Here is a 25207-nt window from a genome sequence, read left to right as displayed (position 1 = left end):
TCCAATACGTAACATTTTCTGCTGTTTTGGAAAAAAAAAATGGACGTCTGCATGTTTACATGTTCTCATTGGTGTTTTATGACCCCGGCTAATAAACTGACACATCCTCCTGGACGACGAATTTTCTGTTTGCTTCTACTTTATGATGGGTCAGCTGGTAGGGAAGAGCCATGACAGTCTGCCATCTACAGCTGCTGTTAAGGGACAAAAAGCACCAATGTGGAATAAAAAGCGTTTTGCTGCGAGCCAGAAGATCGGTGAGAGGCAATCTAGCTGGAAAGTCTGTTCAGCTGTCATTTACTTTTTTTGGTTTTAATCAATTAGTAGAAAAAAACAAAACAAAACTGTAATTTACAAAGATGTAGGATCCATTTTCACCAATGCCAAGGCAGAGAAAAAGAAGCTGAAGAAGCAGCGTGAATGCAGCATGGAGCTGGACTTTACGCTTGTGTCCCGATTCAATTCAGATTTTTTGGGTGCTGGTTCGATTTAAATTGCGATTCTCACAATTCTTCGATTTTGCTGATTTTTGTGATATAAAAACAAAAAAACTGTATAAAACGTTTTCATTTTTCTTGAGTTCAATTTGGAAAAAATCAACCCAGCAGCCAGACCATCATTCTGCTGCTATAATGCCCAAAAAGACAAGTTAAAAGATCAATACAAACAATAAAAATGACTACAATTTCATTGTGGATTATTTATATTTATATGAAAAATAAATTGATTTTTTTTTAAAATAAAATCGTTTTTAAAATTGTGAAGCAAAAAAAATCCAGATTTTCGATTTTCCGATTCAATTTTCCACCCCTCCTAGCTTTCTCCAGGTGTAAGGAGCTCTTGGAAGAAGATTTTAAAAGCTTTCTCCTCCACAGTCAGCAGTTCTGCCTGAATTAACCTGAAGTTAACTGTTTTTGTAACATCCCACAGCTTTTAAAGCCTTTCCGCCGCCGTTTAGTCCGGCTTCACCGTGACTCTGAAAGCTGCTGAAACCATGAAAACATCCAGTTTCACCAGATTTCTCTGTCTGTCTTGTTTTATGGGAACGGACAGCGGAGGCTGTTTTCTACAGGTCATCTCCATGTCAGGAATTTGTTGTGCTGAGTCACTAAACTGCTCAGGATGTAGATGATGACGCGGTGTTGTTGAGGCTTTTTGGTCCACCGTGGCTACCGTTGTTGCAACAGGTGAAGGAACAGGTGAGGCCGGTGCGAAAAGGCCTCTCTGGTTTAAATGTGATACAATTTCTGCATTAGATCAGTGTTTCTCTATTCCAGTCCTCAGCCCCCCCTGCCTTGCATGTTTTAGACATGATCCTGCTCCACAGCACCTGAATCAGATTATTGAACTTCCTCATCAAGTTCTCTGCAGCCTGTTAACGAACCTTTATTTCATTCAGGTGTGTTAAGGTAGGGCTGCCTATAAAACATGCAGGGAGGGGCATGTTGACTGGATTTGAGAAAAACTGCGTTAGATGGAAGTAATTCTTACAAAATGTCCCTTTACAGGAAAATTTGCATTAATATCTTTATTGCAAGATCAATATGGAATGGAATTAAAACTCAAACATCAAGACTTTTATAACTAACAAATTATAGAGATGAGTAAATTAAACAAAAACAAGATTAATCTTTTAGAATGATAAAATAATCAAATTAGAGAAATATTTGATCAATAACATTTAAATAACTAAAATATATGATAAATATGAAAGATAATGACGTGTGAAATAAAACATCACTAACAGGAGCAGCATCATCGTGGCACCTGATTGGCTGCCATGATCACGTGACACAACAGGAAAACAACTTCTGAGTTTTATTGGCTAAAATGCTCAGAAATGAAAACAAATGTGATGTTTTGTATTAGAAAAGTTGTATTTCTGTATTCTGATGCTTTGTCTTACAGATACGGAGTATTGATCCACTCACCATAACGTCTAGGTCCTTGTTTCTGAGGTTATTTAGTATAAAGTCACACATTTCTGATCAACTTGTATAAAATCTGTCCCATCACAGATGTTTGGGATCCTTGGCTGCATGGCAGTGAATCCTGATCCGACTCCAGCTGTGGAAATGGACCCATTCAGTTGTGTGTTTACGTGATGTAATCGTGACTTTTGATGCGTTACGGGTTCTGTTGTCACTGCAGTCAGTAACGCCTCCATCTGCAGCCCACCCCAGATATTTCTAACTGATGGAAGGTGTGTGTGAAAACATGCTGCGATCAAATCAAAAGGTGTTTCAAACATTTTAAGGGTGTGCACGCCTGTGCAACCAGTTTATTTACAATGTTGTCTGATTGTTTCCCAGCTAAATGATTCAGTAGACACTGAACTGATTCCCTGTTCTTTAAATGATAAAAAGCAGGGAAACGTGGCGCCTGCAGACACACACACACGCCTCGTGATCCTGACAAAACGGGAACGTTACTGAAGCAACACCTTCAAAGTAAAACTGACATTTTTACAATGGCAGACTGTTTTCCTGATGTTTTCCAGCGTTACTGTATCGCTTTATATCTCCTCCACACCCCGATTGCAGCCAATTGATGAAAACTCAAACACAAAAATGAAAACATTTAGTCTGCAGGAGTGAAAAAACACCATCCAGTCGTTCTAAATGACTGATTTAAAAGATGTGTGATCAAACTCAGCTGAATGTGTCCCGCCCCCCTAAACCTGCAGACATGCACCACGTGTTTGTGTTTTGGGGGCGTGGCTTGTGGGGGTGGGGACTGAAGAGGGAGGGGTGGGGGTCTGGACAGCTGGAAAGGTTTTAGCCAGACCTCCTACTCTGCTGGTAATAACAATTTAATAACCTGCGCGTACAACACCACTGCATAGCTGTAGAAAACCACCCGAGTCCTCTGAGTATCCTCCGACAGACCCGGTTTAGAGAAGCGGAAAAGGTGGAATATTACTGGAGAACTAGAGGAAAAAGAAAACCACTGAAGCAAGTTTATGGGAGAGATGGAGAAACGCATCTGTAAGCAGAAACGAGCCAGTTTCTGCAGCATTTCAATGGCCACGGTTACATGTGTTTTTTAATTCGGGAAAATAATTCGGAATAATTCAGAATTAACGTATTCTCCTACGAGTTTACATGAAAATAATTATGTTTACATATTTACACGAAACATGTCCTTAAATAATTCCTCTTTAGAGCGCCGTGTTGGGAAGGGTTCTGATACGTATGACGTAAACCGGAAATAAACAAAGTTGGCTCCCTGCTTCTCGTCTTTTCAGCCATAACTTATAAAAACTACATAAGTTCCAGTTTCACCGCTAGTTTTATTATAAATGTGAAGTAGCAGCTCAACACCAGCATACTACTTCACTTTCTGCAGCAACTGAGAAGGAGAAGAAAGATAGAGCACCGAACACGGGAGGTAAAACTACGCGCGTCATCGGGACAGGACAAGGTAACGAGCATGCTCAGAACGACTGGAGTTAACTCAGAGCGGAATGAAGGTTTACATGACAGAGGAATTAAATAGTTCGGAATTAAAATGCGAATAAACCAGCCGCTTACATCGGAGTTAAGTTTAATTCTGAATAGAAATTAGCATCAGGAATTAAGTGTTTACATGGTCGTTTTTCATCAGTTTAAAGTGGAATTAACTTTAATTCGAAATTAAACAGGAATTAAAACTTCCATGTAAACTTAGCAAATGATACCTTGAAGGATAAAATCAGTGATTTTTAGGATTTATTCACACACTCCTGCAGTATTCACTTATTACCATCCAACAGGTTGCTTAAACTGGGAAAATCAACGGTTGCTTTAGAGGAAAGTTTAAAGTTTACATCATCTGGATTCAACAACAACTCCAGATGTTCGGTTTGAGCTTCAAATCTCCAAGTAAACGATTCTACGCTGCAGAAAAGCTTCATCCAGGAGGCGTTTAATAATGTTAGGCTTTAATTATCTTTAAGAGAAAAGAAAACAATTATTAAAGCAAGAACAAAATTGAAACGTTTTAAACAAACTTCTGCAGATTTGTTCTTCCTACAGGGTGAGCTGCGCTTTGACAAGCTTTACATCAGACTAATATTTACATTTTAAAAAGTGAGGATGGCATCTAAACAAAAGCTACAAAACTGGAGAGAAAAAAAAAACAGCTGAAAGGAAACATTTTCTCTATGGGGTGACGTAGAATACTTCCGACAGGATGCTCAAAGCTTCCCAAACTGTAGAAGTTACAGGAAAGCTGGAAAAATCCTGTTTCACAGCTGGACTTACAGACTTCCTTCTCAGCTGGATTTCTAACATTTATACAACGATTTTCCAGTCATTTTAAGACCAATTCAGTGACATCTGCATGGAAAATTCCCTCCACACCGGGCCTGTTGTCCTGACAAACTCATACTTGATCTGAAACATAAAAAAAATTCCTGACATCCAAAAAGGTACACGTCTCATTACATCATAGAAACCAGATGCTGAAATATGAAACCAAAAGACGCCTGAGAGATCTGGAAAAAGAAACGTAGATCCGGAGTTGCCTCCAGTCCTGCTTCAGCTCGGGGACAACTCCATGGAAACCGGTTTCCTCCGCCGCTCGGCCGGCGGGGTTAACGTTTGACGACGAGAGGGGAATGTGGCGGAGCAGCGGGGGTCCCGCCGTCCACGCTGAAATGCTCCAAACGACTTGGTGTGCAGATGTTGGCTTCAGTGTCGCGGCCCCCCCAGTCGGGACAGAGGTGGACCTGAGAACACACGCACGCACGCACACACAGAAATTAACATTCTTGTTTCTTCTACGTTTTCTTTAATCCTAAACTGCAGCAACTCACCTGGAGAGGCGAGAAGAGGAGGGCGAGAGGTCTTCAGAGAGGGAGGGGTCAGTCTAGAGCCATGTGGGCCCCTGGAGCCTGGGTGGAACAGAGGGTCGTGGTGCAGCAGAGGCCCCCGAAGCCCACCGGAAGCACCATAGAGGTTATGTGATGACAGAGGCCCTCGATACAAGGAGCCGCCCAGGGACGGGACGGGAAGCCGGTGCAAGGAGAGCAGAGGAGGCGGCTTGGTTTTGGAAAAAGAACCTGCAGAGGAAGATATTCCAGAACATCAAACATGCAGCTTCTTTCCTGATGAGGAGGTCTGGAGGCGGTCCTGGTGGACAGTTCTTCTGCTTCGTCGACAAATCAGCTGACAAGCCGCAGTTTGTTTTTATAAAGATTAAAACACGGCAGTTTGTCAGGAAACAGGTTGGAAAGTTAAACACAGAGTTCACACAGTTCTGCATTTCAACCAGGAGTCTAAACAGAAAACTGGGACGGCAGATTCTGCAGAAATCCACCAGAAGAAGAAGAAACAAAGATTTTCAGCCCATTAAAGAAAAATCCCATTAAAACATGAAACACTGATCCAGACCCGGTCCACCACTTCCTCCACAGAACCAGGACCTGAACAGGTCTAAAGGAGGGACGGATCCTCTCCAGAACCAGGACCTCAGCAGGTCTGATGGAGGGACCGACCCTGCCCAGAACCAGGACCTCAGCAGGTCTGATGGAGGGACCGACCCTGCCCAGAACCAGGACCTCAGCAGGTCTGATGGAGGGACCGACCCTGCCCAGAACCAGGACCTCAGCAGGTCTGATGGAGGGACCGACCCTGCCCAGAACCAGGACCTCAGCAGGTCTGATGGAGGGACCGACCCTGCCCAGAACCAGGACCTCAGCAGGTCTGATGGAGGGACGGACCCTGCCCAGAACCAGGACCTCAGCAGGTCTGATGGAGGGACGGACCCTGCCCAGAACCAGGACCTCAGCAGGTCTGATGGAGGGACCGACCCTGCCCAGAACCAGGACCTCAGCAGGTCTGATGGAGGGACCGACCCTGCCCAGAACCAGGACCTCAGCAGGTCTGATGGAGGGACCGACCCTGCCCAGAACCAGGACCTCAGCAGGTCTGATGGAGGGACCGACCCTGCCCAGAACCAGGACCTCAGCAGGTCTGATGGAGGGACCGACCCTGCCCAGAACCAGGACCTCAGCAGGTCTGATGGAGGGACCGACCCTGCCCAGAACCAGGACCTCAGCAGGTCTGATGGAGGGACGGACCCTGCCCAGAACCAGGACCTCAGCAGGTCTGATGGAGGGACGGATCCTCTCCAGAACCAGGACCTCAGCAGGTCTGATGGAGGGACCGACCCTGCCCAGAACCAGGACCTCAGCAGGTCTGATGGAGGGACCGATCCTGCCCAGAACCAGGACCTCAGCAGGTCTGATGGAGGGACGGACCCTGCCCAGAACCAGGACCTCAGCAGGTCTGATGGAGGGACGGACCCTGCCCAGAACCAGGACCTCAGCAGGTCTGATGGAGGGACCGACCCTGCCCAGAACCAGGACCTCAGCAGGTCTGATGGAGGGACCGACCCTGCCCAGAACCAGGACCTCAGCAGGTCTGATGGAGGGACCGACCCTGCCCAGAACCAGGACCTCAGCAGGTCTGATGGAGGGACGGACCCTCTCCAGAACCAGGACCTCAGCAGGTCTGATGGAGGGACCGACCCTGCCCAGAACCAGGACCTCAGCAGGTCTGATGGAGGGACGGACCCTGCCCAGAACCAGGACCTCAGCAGGTCTGATGGAGGGACCGACCCTGCCCAGAACCAGGACCTCAGCAGGTCTGATGGAGGGACGGACCCTGCCCAGAACCAGGACCTCAGCAGGTCTGATGGAGGGACGGACCCTGCCCAGAACCAGGACCTCAGCAGGTCTGATGGAGGGACCGACCCTGCCCAGAACCAGGACCTCAGCAGGTCTGATGGAGGGACGGACCCTGCCCAGAACCAGGACCTCAGCAGGTCTGATGGAGGGACCGACCCTGCCCAGAACCAGGACCTCAGCAGGTCTGATGGAGGGACGGACCCTGCCCAGAACCAGGACCTCAGCAGGTCTGATGGAGGGACGGACCCTGCCCAGAACCAGGAGCTCAGCAGGTCTGATGGAGGGACGGACCCTGCCCAGAACCAGGACCTCAGCAGGTCTGATGGAGGGACCGACCCTGCCCAGAACCAGGACCTCAGCAGGTCTGATGGAGGTGTTTTAGAGAGACTTTTAGAAGGATCTTCAGGGATTCTGGAGAACCGTTTCTGAAGACGACTTACAGAAAAAAGGTTCAGACTTGGTCTGTCCATCAAACTTCCATCTTTACATGTTAAAGTGGAGCAACATCCGACATGTCCTCGTGTTACGGTTAGTTTGTTTCATCAGAACTTCGTCAGGACTCAGCTTGAGATAATCTGCTAACAGTATTTATTGATCTATAGATCATTTGGTGTGATGGGGGGGGGGGGGGGGGGGGGGGGGGGGGTTTGATAAAAAAAATTCAACAAAACAGTTTCCCTTCTTTTTTCATTATAGCCCATCATGTAGCCTAATACTACAGTCATGACTTCTTCCCAACCAATCAGAAGAGTCGGGGGTCGGGTTTAACCAAGAATGATTCTGCATTGATAAAGCAACAAATCAGTTGTATTCTGTCAGTTTGGGTTTGTGTGGCGTGATCGGGCGTGCTGCAACAGCTCGCCAGATAAACTAGTTTCCCGAGCAAACTCCAATTCCTGAAACCGTTTTAATACTTTAATTAGTAACAATGTAAAACTAAACAGATGTACATACATAACACACACCAATATCTTACTGGAAATACATTCATTGTCCCAGTAAAATCCCACAACGCTGCACATCCAAGTGTATATAAAGCTCTGTGTTAGCTTAAGGCTAATGTCAATGAAAAATACCATTGTTAGGCTAGCAGTTAGCATGTGTGAACAAACTAAAGGGACTAAAACCCCTTTGTTTATCAACAAATGTTTACCTCCAAAATACTATCTGTCTTTAAATAAAATGAACCAGAACACTTAAATCAAAATTTTTTCTGGCCATAAAAAGATAAAATTATTCTGACTAGACTGACTACGGAAAGTCTGAACAGACAAAACATTTCTTCACCGCTAGAAATCTCACCACTCCAAGGCGGTTTCTCTCTGCAGTGGGACAGTAAAGTTACATCATGAAGTGGTGATTTTTTTTTTTAATATCAGGACAAAAAGAGATTTATGATATAATCAGAATTAATTATAATGATAAATAACTTGTACTTGTTGCTGAAGCAAGCAGCAATATGCAGTGACAAAAACTGAGGATGCAACATACAGCGATGCAACGCTAAATCAAACTGAAGATAATCGGAGTCTAACTGTGACACCAGTTAAAGGTGGAGTATGTAAGATTTTCAATATTTAAAAATAAATTAACTAAAACATAACTACAATCATAATCAGTTTTGGGGGTTTTTTTTTTAAAAACACGTAGGTTCCAGTCTGTCCATATTTGATGTTTTATTAAATTTCAAGCTTAATTAATGACAAATACCTTTCTTAAATGTTTGCCTATGAGTTAAAAAAAAAACTGCTTTTTGTCATTTGTCAAATTATGATTGTAGTTGTTTTATTAGTTAATTTATTTTGAAAATATTGAAAATCTTACATACTCCACCTTTGAGATGTACTTATAATCCAACAGCAGTAAATCTCCGGGGGAGCACTAAAAATATATCTCTTTCAATGTTTTAATATCAAAATCAAATTTTAACTCAATTTTTACTGACTTTTTTCGCCCTTATCGTCCAACCCGACGTCTTAATGTCACCAGAATGTCTGCAAGCTAAGAGCTAAAATAATAATAATTTATTAACATCAGCTCTAACCTGGTGAAGGAAGCAGCGGGACAGGTGTAGGTGGGGAAAGGTCATCAATAGACCCCCCTGCCAGAGATCCAGATTGAGGCTGTGGGGGTCCTGGAGGGGTAGGAAGCAGAGGGGGGGGCTTCCCCAAGCCTGGGGGCAACATGTTCCCTCTGTCACCTTCAGGGTTTGAAGCTAGAACATTAAAAAAAAAAGAAGAAAAAAAAAAAAAAAAGAAAAAAAAGAGTAAAAAAAAAGGCATCGACCAATCAGAGAAGTTAGGAACCACCAATCGGCTGCAGAAGTTCACCTTCCACGTGTTCCAGCCGGGAGCTGACGTACTCCGAGACGGTTTCCAGCTCCTCGGGGTACAGATGCACCCCCTCCGCTAACAGCACGAGGAGCTGGCGGGTTTCAGAGGGAACGGCGTGCCGAGCGATTTTTTCTCGGTCCAGGAAGTCATCCAGCAGCTGCGACGCCTGCGCTGCAATATCTGCAGGGTCCTTAGGAGGGCGCTCTTTGGAAAGCCCGCGGTTGTACTCGGCTTGCACAAAGTCCATGGCCTGGTCTTTGGGCATGTTGCGATGGACTGAGGGAGGGAAGGGGAGTTAGAGGGGGAGTACCAGGACACGGAAGTAAAGATGATCTACAGAAAGGAGGGAAATCTGGAGCTCTAACTTCTCTCAGATCAGATCACACCGATATGCACTTTGTTTTTACGTCACATAATTAATCTTTTGTTTTATTCTCTCGTCAGGTAACACTTTGGAGGGGCAGTAGTGAAGAAGTGGAACAGAGTTTGACTGAATATGATGGTTTAATGTAGCATTGTGCACGTTCCTGCGCATGCAGGGACTGCTACCTTGCATTATATTGTGGGTTTGATCGAGTTACCAGGAAAAATGAGTCAATTTATAAGTGATTTGTGCATTTTAGGAGCAATAAAAAGCAATTCAATGCTTTCAAGGGGATATGATTATTTAAATTATTTGCATTTTGGTTTTGTTATGTGCTAAACAGCGGCATCACCATGGAAACAGCTGGTTAAAATAAAAGGTTTATTATTTGTGGATTGTTGACTTGTTTGTACATTGTGTGCTAGTTAAAGTGGGAATGTGTAAATAAAGCAGTTAGGGGAAATAAACTACTTTTTCTCTGTATTCAGAGATGTTGTCTCTGTCTCGTAGCAAAATGACTCAAAAGTTTTGGCTACATCTTGATGACATTTTCAGGAAATGTATAAAACATTGACGTGGTGAATGTCTGCACTCTCTGAATGTGTTTCTAGTTGAAACTAGAATTTTCTTTATCTACTGTAACCTGGATCATCTGTTCCGTTGGCTAAACCTGCTCCAGACCTCTTCCAACAGGAACATTAAGTCTGAAATCACCATGAACTCCAATGTAATCCCTTCCTTTACCACAAACCTCCAATAAAACCAAGAAGCTGTGACCAACATAGCTGTGTCAAAAAAGCCAAGATGAATCAGGTCATCAGCAGTACTTAAAGACTTGTCTTTTCTAGGTGAAGGCTTTAAGAAATCTAAGAGATAAAAAGTTTTACGTGAATGTTACAGTAAGCAACGACAATCAAGCTAAAATGCAGGGTTAGCCTATGAATTCAACCAGGTGGTGGAAATTTCCACTGCTTCTACAGTGGTGGAAACATTTTTCACTGTTTCCAAGTTAAATATTTATGATTTGAAATGATGGTTTGATTGCTCAGCGCCTCCTCTGCTGTATGAAAAAGTTTTATTTTTCCACCACAGGCTACGCTTAGCCAAGCGACGCAGCAGAACCTGGATTCACTGTTTATGGCTAAATGTCCATTATATGTGGTCCCTGCAAAGGCTAAGATATACTCGCTGTGTACGCAACAGAACATAGAAACGTTCCGCTACGCCAGTCTATTTAGTTGCAAACAATGGAAGCATGCTGCAGGCAAGATGCTGAGTACTGAAGGTCACCACTGGAGGCAGTACACAGACTTATGAAATAGTGAAAAGGCAAATCTCTGGTTATATTTCTGTCGTTTACCAAGCTGCTGCCAACTGTTAAGGAAAAACCATAATGTTGATCTTCAAAACTATCCACCATCATATTTACCTTCAATCTCATGTTCAAGTCAATACTGCACGTCATACACGCGACACGTCACTTCACAGCCTCCTTTCCACAAGAACATGAGGAACATTAGCCTCGCGTACAGCAAGCTATGTCCCAGCCCTAAGGGTGAGCTACCGGGGGAGAGATGCAGCCATGTTATCTGAGTCACGGGGGGGTCCGATCACAGTTTTTGCTACAAGCTTCTGCATTAAGCTCTTAATTCCATGTCTGCTTCACCACTGCTGGGTAAAGAGAAGCTAACCCTGAAGCTAACTGCTAAGGAGCGATCCCCCGCCTCCACATCCTGGTCTCGGTTTGGAGGAGGAAGCAGCTGTTTAACAGCTGTTTTCACAGTGGAGCCAACAGACCACAGTTACTAAACCTCACAGAAACGTTGCTTCAGGAGCAAAAGGAACGGACGGAAAGACCTGAAAAACTGGATGTGTTCAGTAAACGCGGCGTTTCCTTCAGAGCAGCCGGCAGTTTGAATCTGGGTTTCTCCTTAACCCGTTTCTTTTTCCATTTACTGCACAACAGACACTAGAGCCACCAGTAAAATCACAAAAATAACACACACTATCCAACCCAAATGTCACACTCACTTTACAATTCCCCCGTAGCGATAAAGCCGTTTTCATTTCACGACTGAAGACGTCACAATTAGTGTAAAAGGGCCTGACTGGTCTGCCTTAAAAAAAACAAAAAACAAAAAAAAAAAACCTTAAAATATCCATCCCCAGTTTTAATCCAACTCCAGATTAATTTATCATTTCCATATCAAGCTTCTCCATTTTATGCAAGCCAACTCTGCATGCTGTGAGAAGTACAGGTACACTATTAGGTGCTTTTCCTTCAGCTGTGATTCCAGACAAGCCGTGACAATGAGTCCGTTTATGTGACCATCTTCCTGCACGCCACTGCGTGCTCATTTGTTCATGTGGCGGCGTCACAAGACGCAACACAGTTTCTGTGCACAAGCTGGCTGTAAATACACTGAATGAATCAGATATGTATTGGAGTATTGGATTAACGTCAAGTTTATCAAAACTACCATTACCTGAAAAAGGATACGTTTGAAAAAGGATCCACTTGAATTATCTGATTACTCCACGATTCAGGTTCTGGTGTGCATGTAAACGGGCTCTATGCCGCACATCGGCCTAAACCTAACAAATATCCAGTCCTAAACCTAAAATCAGGCTTGAAACAGGAGATGTAAGAGGCAGCTTTTTGAAGGTTGCAGGAGAAAATCTTGTGTCACATGGTCTCTTATCAGTCCGAACAGAGAAATCCTGTTGAGTCAAGACAGACCATGGGCTGGAAAAAAAACTTTTCTAACGGAACAGATGACCCAGAATACACAAACTTACCTCACAAGTTGTTATAAATACTTTATTCTAGCCATATATCATATTTTTCTTAGATTCAAATATGCGTGGCTTCAGCTAATGTGTAAAAAGTGCATAAGTTAATGTCAGATGATGGAAATAATGTACACACTGAATAAAACCGCATATCGGATGGTTTTTGGATGATATTTTTCATAGTTTATATGAATATTTTAGGCTAAACTATGTCAGCTTTTCTATTCCTGCTTTATGTAACTGTGTTGAAACTTAAATGGGATTTTTTGTTTTTGTTTGGACGGAGTCCATGTCAGGTTGCATGTGGCATAAAACATGAATTGGACAGAAAGGGATGGAGGGTCATTCAGGTAGTTGGGCAGGACGAGGGGTACAGACTTACTTTTGAGGGATTCTGAGAATATGATAATAGTGCAGGAGGACAGAGCTATGTTTTTCTGCTCCACCAGTATACATAACGGGGAGCCACCTGCTCGGACATCCTGCAGGGCCCGGGTCAGGCCCGATTCCTCTTGAAGGTAGAGCATTTCCACTGAGAGGCCACGCTCCTGCAAGGACTGGCTTAGCGATTTGGGGTAATCCCTTTGAGAGGAAGAGAAACACTTTGTTAAATTGACATTTCTATGTTAAAATAAGAGGAACCTTCAGTTGCATCTGAGTGAAGCAGAGGGTGTCGTCTAAACTGAAAATGTGCTTGACCAACAAAACCACTGAGAATCATTATGTGGTGAGTTTTGGATAGCCCATTTCAGACATGGGATATGTAGATGTTGTTAGAATCCAGTTAACAGCGACATTTAATGGGTCTCAAACAGCTTTAATCAGGCAGGGATGGAGCGCTGCGATAGGTCTGCTAATCCGTGATATTTACCAGTATATCTGACCTCTCAAATACATTTCCCTCTAAAATGCTTAAAATGGTCCGTAGTTATGGGCAGCGAAACAAAACAGATTACAGAAAAGTCAGAAAATTTCTCAAAGTTTAAAGAAAAAATACAAAAGAAAAGTTAGAAAATGTATTCAGTGTCAACAAAAATCATGTTCTGGATTATTCTCCAATCAGCAAATTAATCCAACAGGTGAGGGTGTCAAGACTGGTTATAAAAATGAGCCTCATGTAAAGGTCTAGTCTTGCCAAACAAGGACCGGTTGTGGTGTTTGGCACAAAGTGAGCGATCAGGGTCATTAGGTTTAGGTTTGCTTCATTAACCAGCATGTCCTGGCAATCTTGATGAAGAAAGCATCAAATTAACTCCCAGAAATAATGCAGGCAGTGAGAGGAAACAGCCAGCTGTGGTTTGTTGGTAATAAACAAAACAAAATTTTAAAAAAAAAACAAAAAACACCTAAAGACAGGATGATTAGCCATCATTTGGGGACACCATCATGAGAATCTGCCAAAGTTTAGTGGTGCTTTAATAAACGTTTAAACTTTCTCAATAGTTTTTTTTTCTTTTTTATAAATTCCCAACTTGCCTGCAAATCAGGTTTCCATTTCATGTCCAAGCTGTTGACGAGGTTGTGTCATAAAGAGTTCCTATTGGTTTCTAACGAAAGGTGCTTTAATTGCCCTTACTGAAACAAACATAGCTGTCAACTAGAGACAAATGGCGCATTTTCCTTTTGTCATGGCTGTCTCAGAACAAAAGCCTGTAAACAGTGCTGTCCGGCCACAAGAACACACCTTCCTTTGTGTAGCCTGTCCGAGAGCCAAACAAAACAAGTTCTTTTAGAAAGGTGGTGTCGTCGCCGTTTCCTTGCAAGCCGGCCACGTAGCCATGCCGATGAAGGGCGTGGGTCTCCACCTGTTCATTCCAGGTTGTCATAATGGGACCAGTCTGGCAGAAATGGCCACAAACCAAACCAGATCCCAATTTTACTTTCATTAATGTTGCATGTGACCAACATGGTCAGGTGCTGACATATGAATGAAAAGGAGTTCATATCTGAAAAGGGCTGAACATGTATTTCCACCGGATCCTGCTGACTTCAGTGTTACAAGGTGTGTGTAGACGAGGCACAAAGATCTGAAATGGTTGAATAAATGTAATTTTCTGAAACAAGGAAACAAAAACTTGAATGGTGCAGTGTGATTAACGCATTGTTAGCTTTTCATGGCAATCAGGCTGGAAATAAACACTGGAGACAATGACTAATGCTTTAACATCTGCTGCATTGTTATGATGCATTGATAAATTACATGTTTGATTGGTTTAAAAGGAAATAATTGAGTGATTGTGTGTGAAACACTGAAGAGGATCCTGTTAAAAAACCTCTAATATGGCACTACAAATAATCGATTGGTTTAATTGTTATTATTGTGCAATACAATGTAAACATACTTTGTTTTGAATTTTGTGGTACATGGATTTTTTTGCAGGTGCAATGTGTAGAAAACGGTTAATGTGCTTCTGTCATTAGATTTCCGTGGAATTTCACGTCTGCAGGATGCCACTTGTATCACTATGAATAGTAAAAATGTTTGGAAACAATGAGGTAAAATTGTGTCTGATGAGTAAAATGTGGACTTTAGTACCAGATGTTTTAGAATTTGTGGAAAACCTCAGATGATAAATTAGACCTGAATCCACAAGACGGAGAGAAACAAAAAGGAAAACTGCATATTTTACATATTTTTCCTTTTCAAACACGTTAACTGTGTGTTGTTTTAGATTATACCAGAGGATAAGTGGAAGGTTTTATGGTGATTTTTCCTCCTGAAAGATCAGTGAGTTGGACGTGTTGATGCTCAGCAGGATGTGCTGCGTGGGAAAGACACACCTCCATGTCTAAAAGCTGTTTGGTTTATAAGGATGAAAAGATTATAAAACTAAATATAAAAATCAACTTAATGTGTCAGAAAATGAGGCAAAATAAGCCTGTAAGTGATTTTTAAATTAAATTTTTTTCAGCTCTGTTTTCTTGACCCTGGAGTTTTCCTTTCTCGCGTGCCGACAAAACGCCACCAGCTGCAGGCATCTGTGCAAAGACCAGTGAAATGCTTTATTTGCATCAGCTGCATGGAGCAGAAGAGAAAATGTCCTGTTGTGCATCGTCTCAAAGTGCCTCATCAGAAACTGTTAAACTTTACTGCAACTTCTTAAACTAATTTGTGTGAAATAAAGTAGAAAACACTCAACTGCGATGACAGTTGGAGAAAATCTGGGTAAATAATGATAAAAATAATAATAATTTAAAAAAACAAAAACAACGCAGAAATGACAGAATTAACATGGGACGATTCCTGATTCTGCCTTTGCCTGGATGTTTGATTTTAAATAATTAAGTTCAGATTTAGCTGTGAGTACAGATTTGTAGAGTCGAGTTGTCTTGATTACTTATTTACACAATTAATAGTAGAATAAAATGTTGTGATGGATTAAAGCTGGGGTAGGTGATGTTGGGGAGCTAGCAGGATGTTAAAGTGGCACCCTGTGTTGGCTCCTCCCCTTGCATTGGCCCCTCCCCTTGTGTTGACTCCTCTCCCTCCTGTTCTGCTCCTTGCGTGATCCAAGGCTTTTTTATTTGCAGCTTTTTCTTCACTACTTTGTATTTTCATCCTAACACGCTATTTATATGCAGGGTGTGGCTAGCAGGTATGTTCTGCTGGAGGGGGAGGAGGGGAGCCGGGAAAAGAAGCTTACAGAATTTAACTCCATTTGGGTCGAAACGTTTGGATTGGTCAGAGTTTTTACAGATTTACAGTAAACTGAGGGGTCTAACGATATTTCTCATTGTTCATGATGACAGAATGTATAGACTACTATCAGGACGAGGAACCACTTCACCCAGAGGAACATGTCTCTGAGCAACATTACCTACCGCAGCTCTAATCGTAAAGTTCCCCCATAATAGTCACGTTGCATAACAAACAGCAGATCAGTGCTACTCGTATCACCCTTTAGTATTTTACCAGAGTGACGGAACAAGATTGAAACTTATTGGTGACGCGACACTATAACAGGAGCTCTCCCCTCCAAAAAGACATTAAATTGTTCTTGTGTGATTTTATTTCATAACTAGAGTTAATATGTAGGATGTGTTTATTCTACACACAGTAGAAGAGATTTGCTTGGAACTATACTTTATGTTTTAAAAAAAAAAAAAAAAAAAAAAAAAAAAGGAAACAAACTGTTTCCCTGCGTTGGACTGGTGACCTGTCCAGGGTCAACCTGGTCAACCTGCTGGGATCGGTGCCAGCTTCCCGCCACCCCGACGGACAAACCGTTTAAGTTGATTAATCTACGTCACATCGGTGATCATCTCAACAGAAACTCAACCAACCACTTTGTTTCTTCACATCATGACAATAATAGAGGATTACAGACGCAGCTGGGTTAGTAGCTGGTCTTGTTGAGGTTATCTGTCCTCTGCAGCAGAACTTAACAGGACGGAAACTATCAAACACCCAGATCTTCTAAAAGCTTCTTAAAAATCATTAAATGATTATTCAAAAAACAAAAGTCCTGATCTACAGGGTTGCTCGCTGCATGTAGAGAACAGAAGTACTCACAGGCATGCGTTGGTAACGGAGAGGACCACGCAGTCGGCCGGCTTCTTCTCCTCCTGCACCTGCCGGTAGAACTTCTGATACAGAGCTTTACGCCGGTCTGCTGGCGTGCAGACATCCGGCTTGGCCGCTGCTGAGAGGAGGTTAGCAGACAGGAAGCTTTTCAGACAATATTTCTGCACGTTTCAGATGTTAAACACCCATTTACAGCTGTGCTCATATGTATTCATCCCCTTTCATTAAACAAAAGGCTGAATTTACAACAGTCACTCAAATAACTGGCCACTTAGAGGAACAATAACTAAAAAATTGCAAAAATATAATTTAGTAATATAATATATGCTCTAGACCAGGCCTGTTCAAACAGCGGCCCACGGACCACATGCGGCCCAGAACCAACTTCTTTGTGGCCCAGCTCATGTAAAAGAATAAAGATATCAATCAAGAACCTTCAGTCATTCCTACCCTGATTAAGTAGCCTACAATCCTACAGTCGTGCAGACCATGAATGCAACACTTGGTTGCCTAGCAACATCAACCCCAGCCCGTGTTGTTTTGTATGAGTAGTGCTAGCAAGCATGTCGCTCTCCATCCCAAAATGCAAAATTGACAACGAAGACCACAGATTTAACCCCGTCTGGACTGATATTTGTTTATTTTGCCGTCACATTCGAGCACCAAACCAATGTGTTTGATATGCAATGAGTGTGTGGCGGTGTGTAAAGATTATAATGTGAGGAGGCTATTCTATAGGATAGAATAGAACAATTTGAAAAGATTTGGCGACCTCTACTCTCCTTCCTGGAAAGGGAACGGACCCCTGACCCTCTTAATCTACACTATTCACAAAAAGTTAGGGATATTCAGCTTTTGGGTGAAATTTCACAACAAGCCTAAAATGCATTCAAACCTGTACAGGTGAACTTAATGTGATCTTCTCTAAGCTTTTAAATGCACATGTCCAACTGTTAAATGTTTCAATAAATTTTGCACAAGTTGCTGTTCTCTAACAAGGAGCTTAACGGCAAAAATCACGGCAGGTGTGTGATCCTTGAATTGACCAATAAATGTCCTGGTTCAATTAGAGCTGGTGTTTAAACAGTTGTCCTCATCATGCTGTTCACATTTTGACATCATGAGACCAAGACGACACCTAACAATGGAACAACAGTCCCTTGCCATTGCGATGCTTCAAACAGGACGTTCTCAGACAGAAGTGGCCACTGAGCTTGGAGTGTCACAGAGTGTCATCAGCAGGTTGCAACAGAGATATGGAGAGACTGGAAGAGTCACAGAAAGGCCTAGAAGTGGACGTCCTTTGGCCACATCCCGTGCTGATGACCGCTACATTGTGAACACTGCCCTGAGAAACCGGATGATGAATGCCACTCAACTCCAGGCACGTTTAAGAGAGGTGAGAGGCACCCAAGTGTCACGTCAGACCATTCCAAACCGTTTCCATCAGCGTGGTCTGCGTGCTAGACGACCTGCACGGGTACCTGACCACACCACCAGGCACAGGCATCATCGTCTTGCATGGGCCAGGGAGCATTTACGCTGGACGAGGAACCAGTGGGCCTCAGTGCTGTTCTCTGATGAAAGTCGATTCACACTGAGCAGAAATGATGGCCGGCAACGATGTTGGAGACGTCAGGGAGAGCACTATGCATCAGTCACTGTTGTCACCAGGCCAGCTTTTGGTGGTGGCGGTGTTACAGTGTGGGCAGGGGTGTCCACTTGGTACAGAACTGCCCTACACTTTGTGAATGGTACAGTGACAAGCCCATACTACCTGAATAACATCATTAATCCAGTGATTGTGCCCCTACATGAACAGCACAGGCCTAATTTCATCTTCATGGACGACAATGCTCCTGCTCATCGAGGCCGCATCATCAGGGAACGGCTGTTGGAGACTGGTGGACCTCAAATGGAACGGCCTGCACTCTCTCCAGACCTGAATCCCATTGAAAACCTGTGGGATCAGCTGAGCCGTCGTGTAGAGGCTCGAAACCCTGCACCCCAGAACCTCAATGACCTGAGGGCTGCCCTTCAAGAAGAGTGGGATGCCATGCCTCAGCAGGCAATAAGTTGCCTTGTGAACAGCATGAGACGTCGTTGTCAAGCTGTAATTGATGCTCAAGGGCACATGACAAGATATTGAGACGTTCAGATTTTTTGTTGTGGTGTAACTACCATTGTTGTTACCTTTTGTGTTGAATGAATTTTTTGAGATGAGGAAATCAGTAGTGCGTCCTTCTACTTAAATGTCTTACTTTTATGATATTATATCACTGTAGCATGAACATATTGCATTTTCCATAAATTTCACCTGAAAGCCAAATATCCCTAACTTTTTGTGAGTAGTGTAAGTGTTTGGGGTTGGATTGGCTAGGAGAATGGAGATTGGAGGGTGGTGTGGAGGGCACTGGGGGGTTTTTTTGTTTGTTTGTTTTGTTTTCTCGTGTGTGTTCGTTTCCTTTTTTTTTTTTTTTTTTTTTTTTTTTTTCTTTGCTTCTTCTCTCTCCCCCTTCTTCTTTGGGGTTTTTGTCCTTAGTAGAGTACTTTGAATTTTGTATTGGACCCTGCCTATTTCCCCTTTTTTTTTCCTTTTTGTATCTGCTCCTTAAATTAATAAAATAATTATGGGAAGGAAGAAGGAGGGAAAACTTATCTTTTTTTTTCCTTTTTCACATTTGGGGGTTAAGGAGAAGGGGGAAGAAGGAAAGGGGGAAAAAAGGGGAAAAAGGAATGTGTTAACTATATATGAAATTCATGCAAGATGTCTGTTCATGATTTGCCTTTTCCATTCATTCATTCGTTTTCTGAACTGCTTTATCCAGTTCAGGGTTGCGGGGAAGCTGGAGCCTATCCCAGCTGGATATCCTTTGAACAACTTGGTAGAGAGTTTCACCTTCCCTCCTATGAGTTTCTCAGATATTTCCAGTCAAGGAGCTTTCTACTTAAGCACAAAGAATGGGATAAAGTTCATAAGTCTTCACTATTTGAGGAGAAAATGATTAAAATACAACAGGGGAATCATTTCCCTAAAGTTATTAGCCATTTCTACAATTTATTGTCTGACTAACACAAGTAATACAATTCATATAAAGAGAAGATGGGAGAGTGAAACCAACCCCCATAAGTCAGATGACGATGGGGGGGGGGGGGGGGGGGGGGGGGGTAATGCTCTGAGATACATTTGGTGACCAGTTCCAGTATTTGGAGAGAATATAAATGGAAAATTATTTGTGAATTTTTCAGAACTCCAAAAATTACTTCAAAATACGGGACTGGGAACCTTGACACCTGTTGGCGAAACTGTGGCACGGATATCGGTACACATACCCATATATTTTGGTCATGTCCCAATATCGAGCTGTTTTGGGATGATATTTTTACAGCCGTCAACATGGTCTTCAAACAATCTTTGGACAAGGAACCCCGCTTGGCAATCTTGGGCCTAATCCCCGATGGCTTCAACGGAAAGGTCAAAAAATACCTTTTGAGTATATTGTTGACTGCTGCACTCAAATGTATAACCATCAAGTGGTTGAAACTGGAGCCACCCACTTATTCCATGTGGATTGAGAAAGTCAGAGAAATATATGTGATGGAAGGCATTACCTTTTCACTAAGAATACAAAGGGAGTTGTTCATTAAAAAGGTGGGGTCCTGCAAAAGCCCTGTTGTACCCCCCCCCCCCTATTTGTATTTTATTTTTCAAGTCTGCCTCACTTCGCAAATGTTTAACTGCAGACATGTGGATGTTGCATATTTGTATTTCTTGAGCATTGCAAAATTCAATAAAAAATAAGCTGAAAAAAAGAGAAAAATCAGCTCTGACAGGAATTTTCATTATATTTTGTGCATTCGTTCCTGTCATGTGCGACTGAAGTTAAAATAGAAAAATTAACTTCTTATTTTTCCAAAATGTAAATGTGTTTTTTTTTTTTTAATCATTCTATTTTTACCGATTTATTTTCCATTACTTGTTTTATTGGCTCCGATCATTTTTTTATCATGAAAATCTGGCCCACATGAATATCTAATAGAGTAGCCCTGTTCTAGGCTATAGATGGAAATTGATCATTTTGTCCATCTTTGCATCTGTGTCTCTCTCTCACACACACACACACACACACACACACACACACACACACACACACACACACACACACACACACACACACACACACACACACACACACACACACACACACACACACACACACACTTTTCAGACGGACACGCCAGAGGTTCGATCCCTGCGGCTCCAAGCTGCAGTCAGAGCAGACCGTCGTCCTTTCTGCTGCAGGAACACTGACTGATACCACCTTCCTTCCCCCCACGTTGCAGGTTTTTTATGTTTTATTGTTGTGAAGCACTTTGTGACCTTGTGTTAGTAAAAACTACTTAAAATGAAATTAACTTTAGGTCTGTTGAATTCAGGGATATTTTCTTTTCTACCGTTATGAAATTAAATGTATTTTTTCCAGACATTAGAGCCTGAAGTTACAATATTAATGCCCATTATTTAATTTAGCTGCTCAAATACATTTAGATAAATGCAATAGAAGATTAATTACATATACAAGCGGTTTATAGACTTTATGATGCTCATTAAATGTTGTATATGTTTGTAAATTATAAAGATGGAGAAGCTGCTTATGATCTGATTGAGGATCAGAATTAGCGTAGGCTTCCCAGCGGCCTGCTCTCCATTCTGGAAGAGGCACGGCACATTTTTCAGACACAAACACCAGAAAGGCGAGGATGAGGAAGGAGGAATTTACCGCCAGCAGTTCATTAGTGATTTAAGGGGCCATTTCAGGGTAAGAATCCGACCTATGCGGAATTTCGGGTCACGCCCACGGAACATGTTTGTAAACTGACGACCAGCTGTGTGTGTGTGTGTGTGTGTGTGTGTGTGTGTTAAAGCGTGAATGACAAATTCCTTTTAACAATGTTAACTTTTTAAATGCATGATTAAACCATGCAGGTCTGCAAAGTTCCAGCAACTGATGCTGAAAGTGTGAATCAGAAACGGACACTTTAGGGTTAAAGCTCTGAATGATGCTTCTCTGGACAAGACGCCGATAAACTACCGTCATGAACAGAAATGGGAATCGAATCGAGAGAGAAAAAATACCGGTAAATAATTTAAAAAAAAAAAAAAAAAAAAAAAAAAAAAAAAAAATCAAATTTCAGGATTTTTTTGTTTTACAATTTAAAAAAATCTTTTTTTTTTCTTCTTGAAAGGAAGAAAAATGTCGAGCAAAAAAGATTTCGTACATTTTTTATTTGTTTTTAGGCTATAAAAATCAGCAATATTGATTATCAATTTAAATCGAATCGGCACAAAAGCAAATCGTCACAGTCCGAATCATTAACGCGTCTTTTTTTAGGTGTTGTTCAGTAACTTACAGACCATCTAGGTGCAGTTATTTCTTCTTCCTGCTCATTTTAATGCTTGGTTGTGCATGAAGACGTGCTTTTGATTCGTTTTGTCTCGTTTTATGTTGCTTTAGCCAAGAGAGAAATAAATAAATAAAGCTTTAAGAAAATACAAATCGTCACCATGTTTACGCGGCTGAAACTCAGAACTCCTGATGAACTCTGAACGTCTCTCTCATGGATGCTAACATAAGCATGCCAGCAGGGAGCATAAATAAGCCTTAAGAAGAATGAAATATGCACACTGACTGCAGAAAGTCTCACCGGCTGGCTGATGCTTGTATCCTTCGTACTTCACAGCACTGTTGAAGTTCTGAATCTGCTCCAGTTCTTCATAACTGAAAGAAAAGCAATAAAAACATGAGCGAAGCCTTTCTATCCAGCATGTTCTCCGAGTCCTGATGATGGATAAAATTTATGTTGTACACATCTGAACAGTATCTATCATCTATTATGAGTCAGATCTTCGTTATACGGCATTGCTAACAGGAGTAAATCGCATCACAATGGAAAAGGTGACGTGTTTTTAATTCTGAAATAATTATTCCAAATGAAATAATTCGGAAGTATTATATTTTGATTTTACATGTAAATAGTAAATCTGAACTCAGGTTCACATGGAAAACACATTTATTCACCTTTACTTAACTCTGCTTTGGACCGGGGAAGGGGTCTGATTGGACAGGGGGCGGGCACGACATGCTTACATTAATCAGAAATAAACAAACTCAACTTACTTCTTCCTTTCCTTTCAGCTACAACATGGAAAATCAGATAACAAGACTTTCTGCTTTGGTTTTGATTTTAATTCAAGTCCCAGCTGAGAACACTGCTTCACTGTTTCCATCAGCTGAGGATGTGAAGGGAGATAAGAGCATCGGACACAACGAAGAGTTAACGTTTACATGAAAGAGGAATCAAAATGGCAGTTTTGTTTCCTGTTAGATCTACTTCTTCTCCTGATGTAACATGAAATAAATATTTAGAGACTGGGCACCAAAACATTTAAACACACTCGGGAACTTTTTTGTTTATTATTCAACATTTGTGCTAATTTTGACGAAACGCAACAATTTTGACTTGATTGCACTTTAATTTGATCCAGAACCTTTTAAAACAAGGAGGTTTATGCAACAAGGAGCCAGTCAAACACAAATGCATCACTGTTGAAATGAGCTATTCTTAATTTTACCTTTTCCATTTCCATCACGTCTTTTACCCTTTCCCACCAGATGTCTTTGCTAGGAGGTTGTGCTTTTAGCCAGGAGCTTCTTATGACCTTTTTTGCTACTGTAATAAGATTTTGAATAATTATCCTATTTTAGTTGATACAATTTAAAATTAAGACATTTCAAGAAATATGGTCACCTGTACTGTAGGAAATTTATGGTAAAAAAAACAAAAACAAACTAGAAATTACTTAAATTTCTGATATATGTATGTGTAAACATTGACATTATTTTGTGGATTTTTTTTTTTTTTAATTGTGTTTACTTTTGTTTATTATTTGCTTTTGCATGTAGGTTTATATTTACATGTGTATGTATTTATTTTCGTTTGTATATATGTGAATGTTCAGGTACATACAGTTGTGTTCATATTTATTCATACCATTTCATTAAAGAAGGAAAGAAACAGCTGCCTGTAAAATAAGCTGAAATTGACTAAAGTAATAATAAATAAAAATTTTATGAAAATCATAATTTTCTAATTCTGGTTCAATAGAATATTTTTTTAAAAAAGCAAAAAAAATAAGATAAATTATTACATATTACATCAGTCAAACTAATATTTAGTTGAACAATCCTTTCATGTTTCCTCTCAGTCAGACTTCTGCACCTGTTGACAGGTATTTTGTCCCACTGTTCAACAGAAAAGTGCTCTAATTTTTCCAGGACACATTTGTTTGTTTTTCTTCAACTCAATTCAATGAAAGAAAAACAGTGTCTTATATTACTAAATTATATTTTTGCAAATTTTTAGTAATTGTTCCTTTTTTGAGTCTCTAGTTATTTGAGTGACTGTTGTAAATTCAGCCTTTTCTTTAATGTAAGGGGATGAATATATGTGAGCACAACTTTATATTATATTATATATATTATATATATATATATATATATATATATATATATATATATATATATATATATACACATACACACACACACACACACACACATACAGAATCAGAGGAGAAGTAAAATGCATTTAATGTCTGATGCAGAAGGTGACTGATATTGTAGCTATAAACATTTCTCTGTAACCCTGCATGCAGCAAATTCTTCTGCTACAAGAAGTTAGGAGGGAAGTAACACCAGTTACACCTGAAAATGTGCACGTTCTCAACAATCCCGCGGAAAACATCCAGACACACATACATAAACACACACACGCACAAACAAACACACACACGTGACACATTGGTAACCACCACCCATGTGTGTTTTTCTAAAAAAGAATTTTGTTATACGGAACTAAGTGTGTATTTGTCTTTTTTATTGTTTGCATCCCACATTTTACTCCCCCATGTGTCCCAACATGTGAAGTAAATGCATTAATTAGACATTAACCCCAATCATCAGAGTTGTGGAAAGTAAAATGCATTAATTAGACATTATTTAAACATTATTTAGACATTAATTCATCAGAGTCGTGGAAGGTTAGCCGGTACCTGTCCAAAGCATCCTTTAGCTCCTCGCTCCGCTCCTCTCTGATGGTGTACGGACCAGATCTCCGGAACAGACGGAGTTTTTGGGCACTGTTTAGAGAGCAGTATTACATGTATATCGCATGTTTAGTAAAAAGCAGCTTGCAGAACAGAAGAGTTTTTTTTTGTTGTTGTTTTTTAGCTCCGTTTGGTAGCGTAGCGGTTCCTAGCACGTTAGCTGCTAATGCTAACCTTTCCAACGGGACACGATCAGACTCACCTTCCGTTCGGGTTTCCCGACGACCGCCGTCCCCCTGCTGCTGACTTCGCCCAGGACATGTCTTTAATTTCCCTACTTTTATTTTACCACCACTGCAAAGCAACTTCTTCCAACGAAAAGAAGGAAGAATGATCTCCAAATAGTCCTCCA

The 25207-nt window shown here is 41.6% G+C and overlaps 1 protein-coding gene across 2 annotated transcripts; it reads right to left on the bottom strand.

Moving 5' to 3' along the window:
• Positions 1–3917: 3917 nt before the first annotated feature.
• On the bottom strand, positions 3918–25207 carry LOC306770017 (uncharacterized protein). 2 transcript variants are annotated; one of them, XM_079258785.1, is made up of 9 exons: positions 25058–25207; positions 24802–24888; positions 22395–22468; positions 16677–16806; positions 12546–12745; positions 9004–9282; positions 8718–8888; positions 4799–5044; positions 3918–4711 (listed from the first exon to the last, which is right to left on the bottom strand). In XM_079258785.1, exons 1-9 carry the CDS (start codon positions 25114–25116, stop codon positions 4674–4676), a joined length of 1284 nt encoding a protein of 427 aa, XP_079114911.1. In that variant the 5' UTR covers positions 25117–25207; the 3' UTR covers positions 3918–4673. The 2 variants fall into 2 exon arrangements, with proteins under 2 accessions (XP_079114911.1, XP_079114912.1); XM_079258786.1 differs by having other exon boundaries at positions 16677–16803.

This window comes from Telmatherina bonti (assembly GCF_933228915.1).
Source record: "Telmatherina bonti genome assembly, chromosome: 2".
NCBI classification, from domain to species: Eukaryota; Metazoa; Chordata; class Actinopteri; order Atheriniformes; family Telmatherinidae; genus Telmatherina; species Telmatherina bonti.
Note: the sequence above shows the minus strand (reverse complement) of the source record. Positions and strands in the feature narration are given on the sequence as shown.